This window comes from Typopeltis vanoorti, chromosome 20, assembly GCF_054136105.1.
Source record: "Typopeltis vanoorti isolate ZY-2024b chromosome 20, IOZ_Tvanoo_1.0, whole genome shotgun sequence".
In the NCBI taxonomy this organism is placed as follows: Eukaryota; Metazoa; Arthropoda; class Arachnida; order Uropygi; family Thelyphonidae; genus Typopeltis; species Typopeltis vanoorti.
The window spans coordinates 56,681,515-56,702,166 of record NC_143568.1 but is presented as its reverse complement, the minus strand read 5'-3'; the positions used below and the strand labels follow the sequence as shown (position 1 = coordinate 56,702,166).

At 33.9% G+C, this 20,652-nt stretch overlaps 1 protein-coding gene across 2 annotated transcripts in view; it reads left to right on the top strand.

Annotated features, from left to right (window-relative positions):
* Sara (Smad anchor for receptor activation) overlaps positions 1–20,224 on the top strand; it is a 418,622-nt gene extending 398,398 nt beyond the window's left edge. For both annotated transcript variants that reach the window (XM_090410157.1, XM_090410156.1), the window contains 2 exons: positions 7,106–7,250; positions 17,914–20,224. In XM_090410157.1, the coding sequence (XP_090266283.1) occupies positions 7,106–7,250; positions 17,914–18,069 (301 nt within the window). In that variant the 3' untranslated portion in view covers positions 18,070–20,224. The remainder of the gene's footprint in view (positions 1–7,105; positions 7,251–17,913) is intronic.
* Positions 20,225–20,652: the final 428 nt, after the last annotated feature.

The window sequence follows — 20,652 nt, the reverse complement described above, 5'->3', positions numbered from 1 at the left end:
CATTTTCGAAAATTGAAGATGTCATCCAGGTCGTCTTATTTGCTGTATAATCAACGGGAAGTTTCTTTATGTTTTTAAAGCATCTAGGCTTTGCCGATTTTCCAATTACAAGAAGCTTTCTTTTATTGTTGCCGGTCATGTTCGCACAAACTAAAACTGTGAGTCTATTTTTGATGTTTTTCACCAATGCACTTTTCGTTTTTAAATTGAAAAGTTTTATCGGGCGTTAAATTATTAAAAAACCCTGCTTCGTCTGCATTATAAATGTTGTTGTATCCATACCTTCATTTGATGTCCGGCCATACATTCTTGATCCAGTCAGAAACAACGTTTTTGTCAATGGACAACGCTTCGCCACTTACTTTTGTGTAGACTATATTGTTTCTGTTCTTAAAGCGATCAATCCCCCATTGTTGCATTTAAAATCGCTATAACCAAGTTGAACAGCAAATTTTTTGGCTTGAACTTTCAAAATTGGTCCGCTAATAGGTAAGCCAGTGGTTCTGTGCACTTTAAACCACGAAAGAAGTGCCTTGTCAGCGTCACTTTTATTACACTTTTTAAGTTTTTTACACTTCGATAAATTGTTTTCAAAAGCTTTCCAAGTCAACTCGCGATTCTTCCAAATTGTTGATATTGTAGATGGGGACAAACCATACTTCTTTGCTACTGTCAGATTTGATTGGCCACTTTCCGCCTCCCGTATAATTTTTACTTTTTCGGAAACCAATGAAATTTTCTGTTTGACTCCCGACGTTTTTCCACAACCAGAAAATGCATACGTATGAAATGTCAGTAAAAGTAAAGGAATGACTAAAGTGTATTATTCGTTCATTATTCCCTTGAAGTGAATTCGTAACAAACATGAAATACATGCATTAAATCAAATGTAATTCAAATATACCTTCAAAATTATTCGTTATAAACGTGAATTCGCTGTAACCGTGATTGTTATAACCGAGTTCTACTGTACTTTGTTTATTGCACTTTGGCCAGATCTGCACTGTTAATCATGATGGACATCTGAATTTTGCTGAACATGCCATCTACTTACATAGGGTTCTGTGGAAGACTCAAATTCTACATTAACAACTGTTTTCTTATGGAGCTGTAGTATAAAGCTTGCAAATCTTGCTACATTGTCCCAATCTAAATAGATATGAAGGGCTTAAGTTATCCTCTTTATGGTAAATTGTTTCTTTTCATACAGCCTTCCCTAGTTAATTTATTTTGTTTTATAACACACATATAAAGGTTATTAGAATTTTAGAGCAGTTTGAACCTTTTGAAGTTTCTGCTGTGCTCATGCTCTCATTGTTGAGCCGTTATTATATTACTTATTTCTTTTAGTTTTGAATCTATACTAAAGATTCCCTTGATACTTGAGCAAAAATTTTTTGCGATTGCAAAGTGAGTCTTCTGTTGCATTAATTTTTTTTTTTTAACTTAAACGTCTACTTATATTTTATTTACTCAACATAGCAGTACAGTATTTTGCAAATACACTTATATACTCACTGTAGCAAATTTGCAGGGAGAAAGACCTACTCCCCACCCACCCACTACATTCTCAGGAAACAAAAGAAATAATAGAAAACAGAATAGGAAGTAATATTGCATGCTTTATGTATGCTTCCTGCTGAAGGATTTGCAGGAGGCAAACATAATGCACACAAAATGACAACATTAAAAGTTCAAACAATAATGAAAGACATAAGAAAGAAGAGAACTAGAAGACTGCGGAATTAGAAAATAAAAATCCTCATCTGAATACGTCTTCGATATTAAATCATGTTATTAAAAATTCTAATGTAAGTCTTCCACTGTATTAATTTTTATTTTAGCTTCACTCTTTTGACTTTCTATATAGGAGCCAAAATAAGCATTCCTATCACTAACTAAAATTAATTTAAATTAACCAGCATTCTAAGATGAAAATGGAGGAAATGCAAATTCATTAAACATTTCAGTAACGAAAAAAAAAGTTTTGTCTTTTTCTGCAGCATTTTCAATCTAATTGTGTATGATCATCATGCATTTAGTTTGTTTCTAATTAATTAAAATAAAATGATTATTAAATGAAGAATTTTAAAGAACAAGAAGTATTTAATTGTTAAATAGAATCAGTTTGTTACTGGATGTGATTTGCTCTTAAGCCTCAACCGTCCTATTCATAATAGCACTTCATGGTATAAACAACACCAGGAGAATTAAAAAAATAAATTAATTTATTGATTTTAAGAAAAAATGCTGCAGAAAAAGTTTTGTCTTTTTCTGCAGCATTTTCAATCTAATTGTGTACGATCATCATGCATTTAGTTTGTTTCTAATTAATTAAAATAAAATGATTATTAAATGAAGAATTTTAAAGAACAAGAAGTATTTAATTGTTAAATAGAATCAGTTTGTTACTGGATGTGATTTGCTCTTAAGCCTCAACCGTCCTATTCATAATAGCACTTCATGGTATAAACAACACCAGGAGAATTAAAAAAATAAATTAATTTATTGATTTATTGAACAGATTTACTGAACAGATTGTAGCCATTGGCTAAAAAGGTGCTGCAAAGATCCTGGAGCTAAATTCAAGGCCTTTGTCATTCAAACAAATAGCCCTGGCTCAGTGAATGCTTTCAGGATGCCATACTATTCGGATGTGTGGGAGTGTGATTGCTTATGTAAATACTGTTTTATATGTGTGGATTTTCTGTAAATAGAAAAGGATAGTGGACAATTAGGAAGTCACGTTACTAGTGTATCTTGAAAGGGAGGACAAGTATTGCTTTTTTCTGTTGTGAAGTTTTTTAGGATGCCGGCTGTTAAGCTGTGATAAAAATATGAGGCCAAATAGCAAACCATCATCGACAAAGCATAGCCAGACCATTAGTTTAAGTGTGTGGCTATGTTTTTTTTCAAAATAATCCATATGAAAGTTGACTAGTGGAAGAGAAACTCATTGCAATCCCATCCAGCTGTTTGTATATTTTCCCTTTCCATAAGAAATAACCAGAAGAAATGGTGAATTTGAATAATTTAGTTATATCAGAGGGTAAATGTCACTTAATGAGGTCAAAGATCTCTGCCAAAGGTTCATTAGTGAACAGAAGTGATGTCAGAATCTGTAAGAGCTAAATTTTTTATGTTGGCGACATATTTGCCATTTGGCCTCATAGCCCCCCGACACACTAGTTACATTTTTAGCACATCTTAACAGCTATTATGTAGATGTCACTATAGGTCTGAGAGATTATTTTTAGAATCAGCATCACCTATGAAGCACTTACCCAACCTTGACAAGTATGGTTACATTAATTTGCCAAAGATCTGAGAGAGTCATTCTGAGACCAGGTAACCTGACTTCTCCAACCCATTCCATAGGAGGCAACATGTTAGGACATTAATTCTGTTTCAGTTACAATTTGAATTCTTTTTGATTTAGTTGAGTGCCCAAGTACTTATCACAGTTATAATTTATGCTCTGAAGATGCTGGGTAGAAAACCAGTGAAATGTTAGTACTTTCAATAAATTAATTTATTTTTTCCTCTCTTGGTGGTTATACTATGAAGTGCTGTTATGAATAATTAACAATACCTAATCCTTTCTATACATTTAATGATTATGGTAGTTTGTTAAAACCAACTTAATTAGCCTTTGGAAACAAATGTTGACAGAATCAAGTGGTGAGCTCTATAAACACTTATTTATTACGATTCTCTAATATCTAATAGCAGATTCTCTAATAGGTTTGGAGCTAGAGCTTTCAGTATAGTTGATCGTGTAGTATAATTCATAATGCTGATTTTAGCTGCTTTATTACATCATAAAGATATGAGCAAAAGAAAATGCTTAGAAAACCCTTTGCCAACTAGATTTTTACAACTAAATTGTTTAGGTTATTAAATCTCCTATCCAAAAATAATAATAAAATAAATAGGAGAGGAGAAAAAGCATTAACTGAACCTAAGTAATACCATCATCCTAGCAGTTCAGCAAGTATTTTATGCCTGTCAGGATTGGATATTAAGACTCATTCTTGCACTAACAGAGAATCAAGTCTGATACAATGAGTACACCAGTAGATATGTAATATCATGCAATGCATAACAATATTTTCATGTTAAAAGATTCTTGGAAATTTTAAGATGGTTCTCTGGCATAGAATATGAGTCTGATTCACTGTTACAAAATGAATTTTTAAGCATTGTATTTTGCACACATTTTTATTGTAGCAAATTAGAAATATATAGTATTTTGTGAGTTCTGGGATCTAGATCCATGCCTGGCCCTTTGTCAGAAATCTAATAAATTGTACTCAGTTAAAGAGTCAGGGCAATTGATTCATGGAAGACAGATGCTTGACCTTCTCATAATAAGTGTTATCTGGTCCTACAGCAGTTGGTTGGCAATATAGCAAAAAGCAGCTTGAAGGTTTTGTTTTTGAGTGGACAAAGTGTGGGTATCTTCCATAAATACCCCACAACAACTAATGTGATTTCTTTCAAATATGCTGGCTTACATTTGAGTTCAGAAAGACTGATGCAGGAGGTTAGCTTTTGGATATGTGTGAGAGAGAGAGATCAAAGTGTGGAAGAACAGAAGTTGTGCAGAGTAGTCTCGGCAAAGGACCTTCTGGTCTGCTCAACTGCTGTTTGAGTAGAGACGTGTTTTCTACTCTGGATCCTTTAAAGTAAGATTTAGATTTATTGATAATTTTTTTCAGCTCTTGTATGAAGTCATTGCAAACAACAAATAGCTTGTTTATTTTTTGTTTTTATTAGCTTAATCAGTGAAATTTTAAAAGAGAGTAGCTTTTTGATACTAAAGTTCAAAAGAGGATGACCTCACTGTTAAGTATTTGGAATGCAGAAAATCTAGCTACAGAGAGCAATATTCAGAGGGGAGAGAGGTCAAAGTTATCAGAATTTATAGAATAATAAACACAGCAATTGAATACAGCACATTGTTTGGCATTCTCTATCATGAGGTTTCATATCTGATAAATGCACAAGTAGCACTCCTCTTGTAATGAAAGGATATACATGTAATGCATTAACTTGGATAGGTGGTTTTAGCTACCAGTTTGAAGTTCTGTTAGTAAGTGGTGGCACATCATGTTAAGTCTACATATGTTGGTGAAATGGACATGGAAATGTTTGTACAGATTTTTTAAATGATTTTGCTGTTTTGGGAGGAGTAATTTTTGATTCATGGGAGATGCTGTAATTTTTTCTGATGCCTTTCATGTTACTGATGGAGAAAAAAGCAGCATATGCATGCAATGTAAGGGTGCCGCTCTTAAGCATGTCTCCCACATAAAGAGCACCCATTCCCCTGACCATTACATGGTTTGACATACCTTCCTATATTTGAATTTTTGTGTGTCGTGCTAAAATATCAATGTCATCAAAGCCTTTCTGCAAAAGAATAGGCCAGTGTGTTTTGCTTATATGAGACATAGTTAAAGCCTCATAACCATCATACATCAGAGATTGTTACTGTCATTCGTAAGGACAGGATTGGGATGGACATGCCCACAGAGGAGTTCCCATCCTTGTGAGCATCCATACCTGATCTGAACAAGTCCCTTTTAAACACAGGATGGTGATGCCTTCTTCTATATGCCTACCTGAACATTCACTGCTATTAACTTAACAGTCTGCTCTCCCCCTATTTCTCTACCGACCTTTTAAATAGAAAATTGATAACTTATGTGAAAGTGGACCATTTTCTTGCAATATCCACTCTTTACATGGGTAGCCACGTGTTTCATTATTTGATATCACAGTGGAAATAGAACAAGTTTGACTGTTCATTTTTAACTCCTTCACAAAATTTGATTCTGTGACAATCAGCTTATCTACTATAGAAAGTGTAGTGAATCACATTATGCAGTGCATAATACAAGCTAGAACTGCAGTGTCAAAAATATATTGTCAGTTTCGACCTTTCCCTAAACCTCTTTAGAACAAAGCTTGAGGTAACTTCCACAGATACCCCCCCCCCCCATGATTAAAACCAATGGATGAACCAGTTTTAACTTATAGAGATGAAAGTTGGGTGAAAAATTAAGCAATTTATCAAAGAAATTGAGACACAGGTATGAAAGTTCTGAGAAAATTATGAGAATGAATAGATGGCATCAGTGGCAGAATAGTATTTAAAATAAAGCTATCGGGAAAAAACTTGACATTGTTAGCATTCAAGAAATGTGTGAGCAAAGCTATTTGAAGGTGGTATGGGTGCTTAAAATAATAGGACATGAAAGATTAGCAAAACAGGTGTTTGATGCCAGGATGGGAAAAGACCAAGGTCTAGATGGATTGATGCAGTTAGAAAACAGAATTCTGACCTATAATAGGTTAAGCTGAAGGAAACTGTTATAGTATCCTATACACCAGTATAATTGGCATATGGGATTCCTGTACACTCAAGGGATACACATTAGGAATCCTGTATACTGATTGTTTATAGTTTAAAGTCATCTAGCACTTTCACCACAATTGGGGCAAAATAGGTAAACCAGGGGTGTAATGGAAACATTAAAGCATTAAAATGCCAAAATTGGCAAGTTATTTCTAGACTTCTGTTTGTTTCATGTTTAAAAAAATCTCATTTAAAACTAAAAAAGTAAGCCAGGTATTGAGGAAAAGAGTTTGCTTCAATTTAAAAGCAGCTACTTTGTTGACATCGCTGCTTTAATTATAAAGAATGCAAATTCCCCTCTGAAATATACCAGTCAACAGCAGCAGTAGCCACTTTTAAATTATTGCCAGCCTTTTAGTTCTATGGTGTACTTGGCTCACTTTTTTTTAATGCATAAAAAAAATCAGGTAATAAGATATTTCATTTAACAGTACAACTGTTGCTTCCTTAAGCAGTTATCACATTCTTACCATTTATTTTGCTAAAGAAAATGTGCTAATATTGTGTAGATGATTATGTAGCAGATATACCAATGTAATCAACACATCATTTAATCATTTTGTAGCATACTAATTAATATTTAAACTTTCTGTTGTTGATATTACATTCTTAACCTGGATAATACATCTAATAGGTTTATTTACAAAAAAAAGTTAGAAGAAATCAATTTTCTACTTTCAGTCCAGATACAACAGATCCTAGTCGATTAGCTGAAGCAGTTGCAGATGCATGCTGTCTAGCACTTACTCCTCATTTAGATGAATTAGTTGAAGCAGATTTAACCAAAATAGGACTCAGGGTCACTTTAGATGCTGAGAGAGATAGGGTATGATTTAACTAGAAACCTTGCTATTCATTTATATTAATTATAATAAATTTAGTTTAATCCTTTATCCAAGTGTGAGCAAACAAAGTTTGCGTCTGAAAATATCTTCAGGACTGGGGTAAGGTAGTACAACACCGGGCAACTCGTAGCAAAGATGGACCAAGCTAACATCACTCCTATCTCAGTATCTCCCATAATGCAAAACACATCTCCTTGCGGATATGCATAAAGTTATGCATTAAGGGAAGGGCCACTATCCAGACTAGTTTCAACCTTTATTGAGGTCTCTTCAGTGGGAGCCAGGCCCAGAGGTGGAGATACCAGGCAGAAGCAATGGCAGGTCATCTTTACCTATAGCAGTTGCCAAAAGTGTGCCACCTTTTTTACTATATTACTCTGGATTTAGAGAAAGATGTTGAAAGTTTATTTTTCACTTGGTTAGACTATAATAAATTTAGTTTAATCCTTTATCCAAGTTTGAGCAAACAAAGTTTGCACCTGAAAATATCTTCAGGACTGGGGGTAAGGTAGTACAACACCGGGCAACTCATAGCAAAGGTGGACCAAGCTAACATCACTCCTATCTCTGTATCTCCCATAATGCAAAACACATCTCCTTGTAGATATGCATTAAGTTATGCATTAAGGGAAGGGCCACTACCCAGACTAGTTTCGACCTTTATTGAGGTCTCTTCAGTGCGAGCCAGGCCCAGAGGTGGAGATACCAGGCAGAAGCAATGGCAGGTCATCTTTACCTATAGGAGTTGCCAAATTTTTTTCATTTATATTATTTCTGCGATATTTTAAATTAACTCAAAGAAATTTAAGCCTCTCCTTTCCTGGCAGATTATATAATGTATGCAGTTCAGTTTAATAATGATTTTTCACATTGTCTTTAGGTACTAGAATTTATTTTGTGTTGACAAAAAGCATACTGTAAAGAGTGTATTTGAGGAAGGGGATCTATCAGGTGGGATTAAGTAATTCCTGTTATAAATTAGTAAAACATTTTTTAAAATTATTTAATCAAGGGAGAATTTTAACCAGGTTTTCTAGTTATTTTGAGTGAGATAAGGATTACTGAACTAGCAGAATATAATAAGACAGATAAACAATACAGCAATGATTTGTGCAATATAAAATATGAAGATGACATTCCTCTTTGCAGTAACAAAGAGGAATGTCATTATTAACATTTTCAGTAGAATGCTACTACTACACACATACCCACATAGAAATTAATTACAGCTGTGTGTGAGTAGGTAGTAAGATTGCCTCCCAAAACTGGCAAACCTTAAGATAATCATTCTTATTTAAGTTCACCTGATGTTTCAAAGCTTTGCAGCTTTCTCTATGCAGTCTTTCTAGTTGAAATCACATGATGCATGACTTGGCTGGCTCGGTTTTATCGTAAAAGTTTGGTTTATTTAATGTTCCTGTGAAATAGGTGATTTTTATCCATTTTATTGTTTTTTTTCTTAGAGTAATTAGTTTTATAGATTACTGCTGATTCTTTTGTTGGATATATTTCCTGATATTTTGTTGAAATATTGCATTAGTAATGTAGTGCCATAAAATGGCACCAAAAATGCACAAGAACAATAGAGCAGTAACAAAGAGGAATGTTAGTCTGAATAAAGTGCATGTCTCCCAGTGAAGAAGACTTGTTAGTCTATTAGCAGGTTATGATAGCAGAATTAAGAAGAGAGCTGTGATGGCAAACTGTGTGCTGTTCAGATTGTATAGAAGGTTGCATATAGAATGGTTGCAAATTTTTGGATGTGTGGAGTAAGTTTGAAGAAAGAATGGATTTATATAAGGGCAGCCTGCACTTGAATGTGTATGGCATCAGGAGTCTGGAGAAATTATTTATTATTATGATATCTAATATGGAAAGTCAGAGAAACTAGATCCTGGCAGGGAAAAAAGCTGTGTGTAAGAGTGACTAAGTTTATGCGATGATCATGGTAGAGGTTATGATGAAAGGATGATTGTGTGTTTGCCTGGTTTGTGTTTACCAAGTGTGTGCAAGGATGTGTGGATAAATGAAGCATTAGATATGAATAGAGATCTGAAAGTTGTTCTGCTGGATCATGCAGACTGCAGAGGTGAGTATGCCAAAACAGCATGGATGTAGCTTATTGCTGTACACAAATCAGAAACAAAAGGAATAGAGTTTGTTGTCTTGGTGAATACCTTATGGCCTCAGATTCTTAGCATTAGTGAGACCATGCTCCCAGTGGCAGATATACCAACTGGTATTGAGAGTAAAGAGTACAGTCATTTTCGGAAGGATAAACAAAACAGGAGAGGAGGGAATATGACACTAATCATATCAGATGATTTCAGTACAATTAGGGGGAAAAGATATGATTGCAGTATTAGCAACAATTTTCCATCTGACAGTGAGTGTGAAACTATGGTGTGAGGTGGAGGACAAATACATGGTGTGGGTGTTATTACAGACCTAGTGGATCAGTTACTAGTGACAATGAAATGAATGGACAAATCATCCCAATGGGTGCTAAATGAATAATCATCATGGGTGACTTTAATTCTCTGAACACTGATTGGGTAGTGGAAAAATCTCTTGAGAAGAATGAAGCTGAGTTTATTGATCTGTTGTTAGGCAATCCTTAAGCAGCATGTGAAAAGGAACTTTAGGTCCAAGAGTGTTAAACCTTATTATGGTGTCAGAAGTTTCATTTAAAGAATCCTTTCTTTTAAGCTTATACGGTGATCCGAATGCATTTTTGAAAATTATGGAGACAACTACTGTGTTTGAATAAAAACTTCAGTTTAATATAACTAAAATCTACATTCGATGTTTCGACCTTTATGTGAAGGGCATCTTCTGGAGCATACAACTATACACAGAAAACAAGCTACACTACAATCAAACTGGTTTGTTAAAGTTCCTCACCAGCCGCTACAACAATTGTTGGCCTGACCTCTGGTGGAAAAAAAAAAAAAAAAAAGTCACGCCTTCCTTCAGGCAGTCTATCCTTCACGGTCTACTGAAAACTGACACACACTGGCCAATACATACATGCTAATTCATACCACCACCCATCACAAAAATATGGAGTTGTTAACACCCTTAAAAACAGAGCTACAACAATTTGCTCTAACCAGCAAGCCCTGAAACAAGAACTAAAAATCATCAGCGACACATTCATAAATAATGGCTATAACAAAAATACTATTAATAAAATACTCCATAAAACAACAAAAACGAATCTATATTACAGTAAAACCATAGCCATCCCATACATTAAAGGATTATCAGAAAAAATATCAACAGAATCCTACAACATTATAACCTCAATGCCACCTTTAAACCACCCACTAAACTTAAAACTATATTCAGCTCCTCTAAGGATCCTCTCCTCCTATTGGCACATCCTGGAGTCTATTGCATCTACTGCACCTGTAACTTACCGTATATTAGTGAAACAGGACGGACAATTCCTATACGCAAGAAAGAACACGTTAGACACATTAAATATAACCATTATGGTGAAGCAGGCCTCTCAGATCACGCGCTCAACACCTTACCCCAAATCAACTGGAAAAGCACCTGCTCTTTACACCACACAAAAAAAACCTGGTATGAAAGGAAATTTAAGGAAGCCTGCGAAATCCTGATAAACCACCCAAATATCAACAACAAATATGGCATGAAAATTCCAAGGATCTGGATGGCACACATTCAGCCTACCTAATATATAAGATCCAGCATAAGTTAGGACTCTAGCCGATCTTCAGCTAGTATTAGAAACCATTCCATACCATTACATTCCATAACTGTCTGGAATGTACATGTATAATCATGATGTCAATGTATGTATATAACTGCTACAACAATTGTTGTAGCAGTTGGTCAGTAACTTTAACAAACCAGTTTGATTGTAGTGTAGCTTGTTTTCTGTGTATAGTTGTATGCTCCAGAAGATGACCTTGACATAAAGGTCGAAACGTTGAATGTACATTTTTAGTTATAATAAACTAAAGTTTTTATTCAAACACGGTAGTTGTCTCCATAATTTTCAAAAATGCATTCGGATCACTGTGTAAGCTTAAAAGAAAGGATTCAGATCATCCATGGAAATGATACCCACAAGCGCTGCAATCGGTATGGTAAATTAAAGATACATATTTCCCTCTTGATCAATCGGCTGGCCTTTTTAAAGAGATGCAGAGACAATAACCTTATTCCTATCTGCATCAGGCTTAAAAAGAAATTTACGTCCGCTAAAGCACTCTGTATCTATGACCGCACAGAAAAAGCAATGCTAAGAGAACAGATCCAAACAGCTCGCCAAAACCTAGCAATTACTCAGAATCTGGTTTCAAAATTGCAATCTGAACTATCGAACTATATTAATCCAGACATTCTACAAGTACTTGAAAGAATTACTGACAATTCGGCCAAATATACCCTTGAAAAGATAAAGAAAAACTCAAGACCGAATTGCATGGGAAAGCAATGCTTCTTGGTCTCTACTCGTTGGTATATCACCACGTGTCTTCAGGTAATGTTCCAGGGAGTTAACAATAGCTTTGACATCCATTTTTAACATGTAATTGCCCAGGTACCAAAGAATGGAAAGATGACAAAATTGTTCTGCTTCATAAAGGGGGATGATAAGACTAAGGCTTCGAATTATAGACCAATCTGCTTGTCTGGAGTTGTGATCAAAGTGTTGGAGAAGCTAATTAGGTCAAGGATTCAGAACTGTGTGGACAGCAGTAGAATTCTTTTGTGTGTGTGTGTGTGTGTGTGTGTGTGTGCGCGCGCACAAGCAGTGTGAATTAATTCTGATATAAGTATGACAGCAGGTGCGTGTAGTATGTGACCTCCCTCGATGAGTCCCTGACTCCCTGGAGGTCTCTTTTAATATTAATAATAATTAGGAATGTAACTGAAATGCAGTATTTGCAGAATGATTTGAATAAGCTGGAATTGTGAGCATGTGAAAATGTTAGTCATTTAGTTAATTATTAGTAAAGTTATGCACTTTGGTTTAATGAGAGATCTGCTGTCATTGGTGGAATTGTGCTAGAAGAAACTGATCAGGCTAGGGATCCTAGAATTTTAGTAGATTGAAAGTGAAGTTCAGAACCAAACAACACAGATTAACATGCAAGGAAGGCATTTTGCCTCTGTACAAGGCTCTATACAATCTCCTGAACTATTGTGTACAGATCTGGATCGCCTGGTTTTCAAGGGGGATGCAGATTCAGTGAAGAGGATGCTAAAGATGATATCTGGGCTGTGAAATGCAGATTACGAGAGCAGATTGGGAATTTGTGAAGCGTAGATACTAGCAAACGGGAGAAAGAGGAACACAATCAAGAAAGGTGTGAGGGTGAGATATTTTTCTATCATAAAGTAGTGCATGATAGGGCAAGGCTAATGATAATGGTAAGTACCTTCTGGATGTCTGCTCAGGATGCATTATTAATGCCCTGTTCTAACAGAAAGATGTGTTCAAGTTCACTTGGAGAGAGGACATGGAAATAGGAAAAGCCTGATTAAATATGTTATTTTTGATAGTGATAACTTCATGCTGGTTGAGAATACAAGAATATAGATGATGTGAAATTGGAAAGTGATCATCACTTAGTTTCAAGTAGAATAAAAATGAATAATTACATTGAAAAGAACAATATATAAGGGCGTTTTAAAAAGAATTAAAGTCGATTAGCCTTTACAGGTAAGCTGTAGGCGCAACTATACAAACAATATTTAGGGAGTCATGTGTGAAGTTGTCTGCAAAGATAGAATATAATACCATGAAGTTAAAGAAGCAGTCCTGGGAAAGAAAGCTTACCAAAAGCTCCTAACAAATAAATCAGCAGATTCCTTAAAAGATTTCATGGGAAGACATTCAGTAATTATAGAATATAAATGTCAGGAAGATGACAAACTGTTTCTGAAGCAATTGAAAAAGCTTAGAAATTGAAGAAATAGTACTGGAAAAGGAATCAGATATGATAAAGGTGACAAGAAAACTGAAGATAACAGTATTCTAGATTGTTTGGAGTAATTACTTTGGCTGTTAAATGAAACAAGCAGTAACAGAACAGTAATACAAAATATTCAAGAGTAATGTAAACAGGAGCACATATTAATACATGAAGGGTAGGAAAAGCTTTCAAAAGATGGCTGTATGGAAAGATGTGGAAAGGTCACTGGAGTTGATATTTGAATAGATACTCTCAAATATGGAGGTATAAAAGTTTCGCAGTGGCAGAAACTTAGAGAATAACAAGGTGGATTCAGGCCAAACAGAGTTTTTCAGGATCTGATTTTTACTTTACAGCAATTTTCACATCACAATTTTCTGATTTTCATTTTACAGTTGAGAAATCATGGAAATATGACAAGGTGTTCAGAGAAAAGCTTTATAAACCACTACAATTATATAGGTAAATAGAACATTATGAAGAGCAATAAATAGTCTGTATTTAAGTTGTGAGCCAGCAGTTATAATTGAAGGAAATACATGAAGATGGCTTGATGTAAAATCAGTGTATGACAGGTTTGCACACTATTTCCACTCTTATTCATTATCTACGTGGATTGCAATTATGAAAGGAAGTAGCATCAAACCTAATATTAGAATCAGAGATATCATACTTAACTCTTTTCTTTATGCAGCTGATGTACTCCTAAACACATCCAGTGCAAGTGTACAGGATTCTCTAACTAATTTGAATAACAGCTGTAACAAAATTTTCATGAAATCGGCAACAAAAAATATCAAAATTATGAAAACAGGCAAGAATATAGAAAAGTTAAGGTGCATTCTTAATGGAGAAGCTATAGATCAGGGTTTAATGGTTCTCATAGGTTCTCAATGGAAAACCTGTAAGTGCATGGTTTAATGAAGATGGCAAATTAAATATGGAAATAGACAACAGAATAAGAAGCTGTTATTGGTGGTGAGCTAGTTGAATAAATTTATATGGAATAAGAGAGAAATAGCCAAAACTAGCAGTATAAAAATAGTTCAAACAATTTTTTTAATCTATGGATCTGAAAGCTTGGTTAGAAATAAAGCACTTGATCAAAGACTAGATATCACAGACATGAGAGTTCTGGGAAAAATTAGAAGAGTGAACAGATACCATCAGTGGCAGAATCATAATAAAAACAATATTTTGAAGGAAATTAAAATTATTAGCATTCAAGAAGGTGTGAGTAGGACTAAGCTAAGGTTGTATGGTCACTTAAACAGAACTTGAGAGGAAAGATGATCAAAACCAGTTTAATGCTAAGGTGGTAGGAAGAAGACCAAGGTCCAGGTTGATTGATTCTGTCAGAAGTGCCTTAGAAGACTGAATACAATATTGGAGTACTGACAACTAGTAGACTAATTTGGAGGAAAATTGTTGATAGGAGATTAGTTAAAATGTAAACTGAATCATGTAGTACTGTCCTTGGGAATCGCATCAGGAAATTGATGGTGATAAACTTAGCAGTTTGTCAGCAATTTAATTGGTCACCTACAGTTACAGAGGGAAGTGACACATGGATTGCATTATTGGGAGATTTTGGATGCTGTAAGAATCTGGAGATGTATAGTAGAGTGAATGTCACTTATGCAGAGATGTTCTCCTAAACATTGTGGATGTAAGGAAGAAAGACTGCAACTTGGAAGTTTTATTTGATTGTCTTGTGCCCACATCTAACAAGATTTTACAAACAGGCAAGATGTCAAAGGTCACTGCACCTTCTTTACATCCACACTGTTATAGGCAAAACCTCTCACTTTCCTTGAAGCCATCAAGTTATGTCATTACCATTTACTATCCTTCTTTATTGGCATGAAATCCTTATTTTTTTGCATGCTCTTGAAGGCTTTACTTTAATTACGTAAACTATAAGTCATTACTTTAGTGATTAGTTATTTTTGTCACCTAGTCATATTGCCGAGTAATTTTTTTCATACCTCTTTGATGACGTGCATATGACACACACACACACACGGAAGCTGAGTTAAATTATTTTATTGAACAATTTACATTACATGTAGTCAGTAATAATAAGGGGCTCACACGAGCCCTTTGTTAAATTTTTCTCAAATTTGCGAGCCTCTTATTCTTCTTGTTTACTTTATTTTTTCAATTTTTTTTTTTTTTGAAACATTAAACGACAAACTCATACGGTAACCTAACAAAAATTAGTCTATTCGGCAGTGTATAAATTATTTGGAATTATTGTTTCAACTCCTCTATAACTAATGTGCCCAAGTTTGAAAATAAAATAAGCGCATGTGCTGTCTTTACCCTTCTCCCTTCTGGTAGCCAATCGTATGGTAAAACCAGTAGCCAATCAAATGTTTTATAAAAGATTTCATTCTTATTATATTTTGATAGTTTAAAAATGTTTTTCTTATGTAAGATAAATTAACACAGTTGATTGTGTGCAAATATTTCATGTTTAGATCATGAAATATTTGTTTAAAAATGACTTGTAGAGGTTGATTGTCCTCTCATACTTTTTGATTAAAATTTGTACACAAGCTGTATTAATAAAAGTTTTCGTGTGAAATACTTTTTTTTTTTTTAAAAAAATCTGAATCCTCATTCCCAATTTGAAATTGACAGTGTAGCATTATTCCTAGTTGCAATGTTGAAAGAACATACAAATCATTTGCTGAAAAGAAAGTATCCTAAAAAACTTATGCACAAGATCTATTTACGTAACTGATCTTGATAAATCAAAGAAAATACTTTATTTCCTTTGAATTTAGAACAACAGATTGCCTTGAATTTCTGTTTATGCTACAGGCCAAAGAAAATGGTGTGTAATTCAAACTGTCACAACAATACCTTGTGCAACAAAGAAGTAAACATGAATTAATTTTATTTCAAAATTATTTTGGCATTATGCAGAACTTTTGCATTACATTACAAATTCGTACATTTGAAGTATAGAAAATAAAGGAACTAAATTCTTACACTCGAAAACAGGAAATGAAATTGGTTGTTTAAATGTAAATAGTCTGTAAGATCTAAAATTATAATTAAAAAAATCAGATTATTGAGAAGGTAAATTTAATTTTTTTAGGATGTCATATATCCTATCATGGAGAAGTAGATATTCATCAGAAAATAGCAATATTTAATAACATGTGAATCTATCAGAAAAACACTCCAAAATAAAACTAGAAGAGAAAGAAATACTCAAATGAAATTATGCAATGCAAAGTATGAAAGAAGTGAGATGTGGAAACATCAAAAATTCAAATCTCAGAAGTATAAGTTGGAGTGGTATGACTATATTAGAAATAAATATTAAAGAACTTTGGAGACCACTGTCTCCTTGAAGCCATTGATGAATATCAAACCAATTGGTAAGATCACATACAATGAATGAATGAATCAGAATCGATTACCAAAACTTTTCATGGAATATCACCTGAAAGGATTGAGAAACATTGGCTGTCCTACTAAAAGATGAGCTAATGTGATAAAGGAACCACAACAGGTTTAATGCAAGACTTTTCATTCTGATTTATTGCGAAGTCGCATCAAAAGAAAAAAATTAACTCAGCATAGTCGAGAGGACTAAACCCCTAAAGCCATGATTCTGCCAGCAAACAGCTCAGTTTAAAATTTTTTTGCAGTGGAAGAGCTTATATGATTTGCTCTCAGTATGATTGACATGTCTCATTAAAAATCACCATCTGATCAAGAAATGCGAATGTTTCCTCCTGGCTTCTGTGAAAATATGACTTCTGCATTATTTCAACCTTAGTATCACCCATAATGCAAAGCACATATCCTTATGGACATGTATAATGCTATGCATTATGTGAAGGGTCACTACTCAGACTGGTTTCGACCTTTATTGAGGTCTCACCAGTGCGGGGCCCAGACCTCAATAAAGGTCGAAACCAGTCTGGGTAGTGACCCTTCGCATAATGCATAGCATTATACATGTCCATAAGGATATGTGCTTTGCATTATGGGATACTAAATCAAATGATGTGAAGTCATTAGCTTCTTTATATGAGTTGCCCCAGTTCTGAAGATAGTTCAAGCACAAACTTGTTTGCTTACACTTGGATAAAGGATTAATCCAAGAATATAATTTTTTGGTATCTTTAATTTATATGTCTTCTGTACTGTTCTTGCATAAGGGAAGCCTTAGCTCTCTGTGCTTTCTATCAAAGATAAATATTTTTATAACCCATCCCATGCTTAGTTTTGCATGCTTATTGTAGCATTTCATGTTTAGAGATGTAGAATTTTTTACAAAATAAACATTAACTTTGACTTATTGTTTGCACTTTGAAGCCTGGGGAAGGTTTCTCAAGTGTCTAGCCTTGCTTTGGATGCAATATGCCACTCAGTATTTGTGTTTTCAATGATGCATAATCTCCACACTGTACTTCAGTTTATTGCTTGAAAAACATTTGATTACACTGAGCGGCTTCACATTTTTATTAACGCCTGTAAACTGTCTTGCAATGTGGCTGTTAAAAAAATATGCTGAAGAACATTGATGAAATGCAGTGAAAACTTCCACTTCAGACTTGAACTACTGTATGTGTGTGCGTGTGCTTTTATAAGTATTTTTCTGTGCTTTTAGTTTGTATATTGATTAATCTTTCACAGCAATATTTTAATGAAATTAATGTTATAGGTGGAATATGAAGTCGGATCCAGATCAGAACCACTTCCAAGTATGTACATGGATGCCCTTGATAGTGCCCTAATTCCAGTTATTTCCTGTGTTTCAGCCTCCAGCCATGAAGGGCCAGTAGTCTTGGAACTTATTTTCTACGTTATATTAAAATGAGCAGCATGTAGTGTGGTAGTCTATTTTTAAAATCTGTGACTCTAACCCATGTTCCTGCATCATCCCTTAAAAAGCAGAGGATTTTTTTATTTTATATACCTGTGCCGCTATTTTTGTGCGGCAGTACTTGGCAGCCTTTAACTGACTCAGTCAGCCTTCAAGAAAAGTGTAGCCTTACAGACTTCATTCTGAAAATAAAGTGCATAGTATGTATAGTATTAAGTCATTTTGTGCAGAGAACTCATTTGAAATAGTTCAGGTTTAAAAACTGACCAGAACCTAGTGGTACCTAACATATGAAGGATTTGTTCAGGATTATGTTAATAGTTATCCAGTAATTATAGGATTTCATGAAAATAATGAAGCCAGCCAAACTTTTCATCCTTAGTTCTTGAAATCATCAAAAATTATGCTACTAGAATAAAGGAAAAGGAAACAAGCGTCAGCTTTCTTTGAGTTTCACACTAGTTTTAAAATCACACAGTTTTGCTATTAAGAATCTTAAACAATCATTCATTGGCCTTTTATTCTGAGGCTGAACTTATTTCCTCAGGGAATCCTCCCCTATTTGAGGAGTGATCAAGAATATTGTGCAGTTTCTTGTATTGTAGAACATACTTCCACTTGAAAATCAACTTGAAATCAACTGTAAGACCTAGTGACACACTGTTGTTATTATGGAGTCATTGATATTTACATTATTTTTTGAAGACATTCACAACTTTTCATGCTTATCAAAGAATGTAGATGCTAGAAAGTACTGTGAATGAACATTCAAACTATTTTAGGTTTAATATTTCTTGTTTTTACAATTTTGACTGTTGAAGAAATTATAAATACAGAAGATTTATGCTTTTTTTCATTTCTGTGTAGAAAGTGCAGCATGTGTTGGCGTGGTCTGTTGTTGTGCTCTTCATGTAAAGTCTTTGAACTACCATAATATCTGATACATATACACCAGACGATGATAAAATCAATTTGTTTATTCATGAAATGAAAATATCTGTAAATATAAAATTAATTTAGTAACCAGTTGATTTGGCAATACATTTTTAACAACACCTGTATTATACATCACTTGTTTATATGCAGTTTTAATTGTTGAAGGCAAAACGATATACTTAATAGTTTAATCTTGCATGATGCTGACTGGGATAATGTAATTGTTTATGGGTAAAACTTTGTTGGAAAAATATTTTTGTGAACAACTTTCTGTGAAAACTTTTAAAAAATATTAAAATGATACATGTTATTATTTCTCTGAGGTTGGTTGCAAGTTCAAGTTTACAAAAATCAAATTATAATGGGACCTGATATTGATGTTGCGGCATAACAAACCTAACAAATCTTTCACAGCACGATATTTAGAATTTATAAAAACATATGCAAAACTAACTCTGCAAGTTGTCAAATACTGATTTTTATATCTTGTGTATTTAGCCATATTTTCAAAAAAGCAGAATATTGAGCAAGCCTCTAATCACACTTTATTAAGTTTGTTCTTTAAATCTCTAAGAAATATTTTTCTGATATCTTTATGAAAAATGGTTTCCTCATTTTTATGTGGATGTAGTATTTTTTTATGATCATATTTTGTATTTTGTTCTTTAAGATGTGCCATACTACATTTCATTCGAGATTTTCTAGCTTCAACTTGAACTATGTGCAGTTTACATATATTTGAATATGTATTTATTATTTAGACCTGCAGAAAACTGCTAATTTTTGCACTTGCTTTTATATTCTATAAATTATAACCTATCAATTAAAATATATATATTATAGTGTACTTACACTGCTCAGATTGGTAGGGGAGAAATTTAATGATTTCTATTTTCCATGAAGGACAGTCATAATTCTGTAAAGTTTAATGTACAAAAGTTTTGTAGATATAAATATACGAAAACAAATCTTGTGAAGTTTTGAATGTAAAAGCTTGCATTTTGTTATTCTTCATTTGTGAAATTCTATGAAAACTGTTCAGTTATTTTATTTTGGGAAACGTAGATACTAAAAGCTTGATTTTTGTTCTCTCTCTCTCTCTCAGTTTTCTTCCTCATTTTGGAATGTTAATTCAGTCTTTATTTTTTATTTATGACAGTTGTATGAAATAAATACAGTATATGAAACACAATAAATATGCAATTTCTACATATGCATATTTCTTCTTAATCATTGATATGCTTTTATGAAGAGGAATCATATCAGGTACAAGATAGATAGATATATATATATATATATACACACACACATATACATACACACACACAGTTACATCCCAAGTTACGTAAATTCGCAGTCATGTAATAAATCTACTAGTGCCTATGAGCACGTTTGCAGCTTTGCACAGGTGCGTCTTTGACAGCCTTAGTCCAGTGCAGTAGGTAGATGCCCTCGCACGGTTAGCTCAGTCACTTGTTATCACTGTTAGTTTCATTGTTTTTTTATCCTTAAAATGGAATGCAAACGCAAAACCACATGCACTGGTAAGAAATCTAAAAAACAAAGGTCTACAATTACTTTAGAAGAAAAGTTAAAGAAGGGAAAAATTATATCAACAATAGCTCAGGAAATAAATCAACC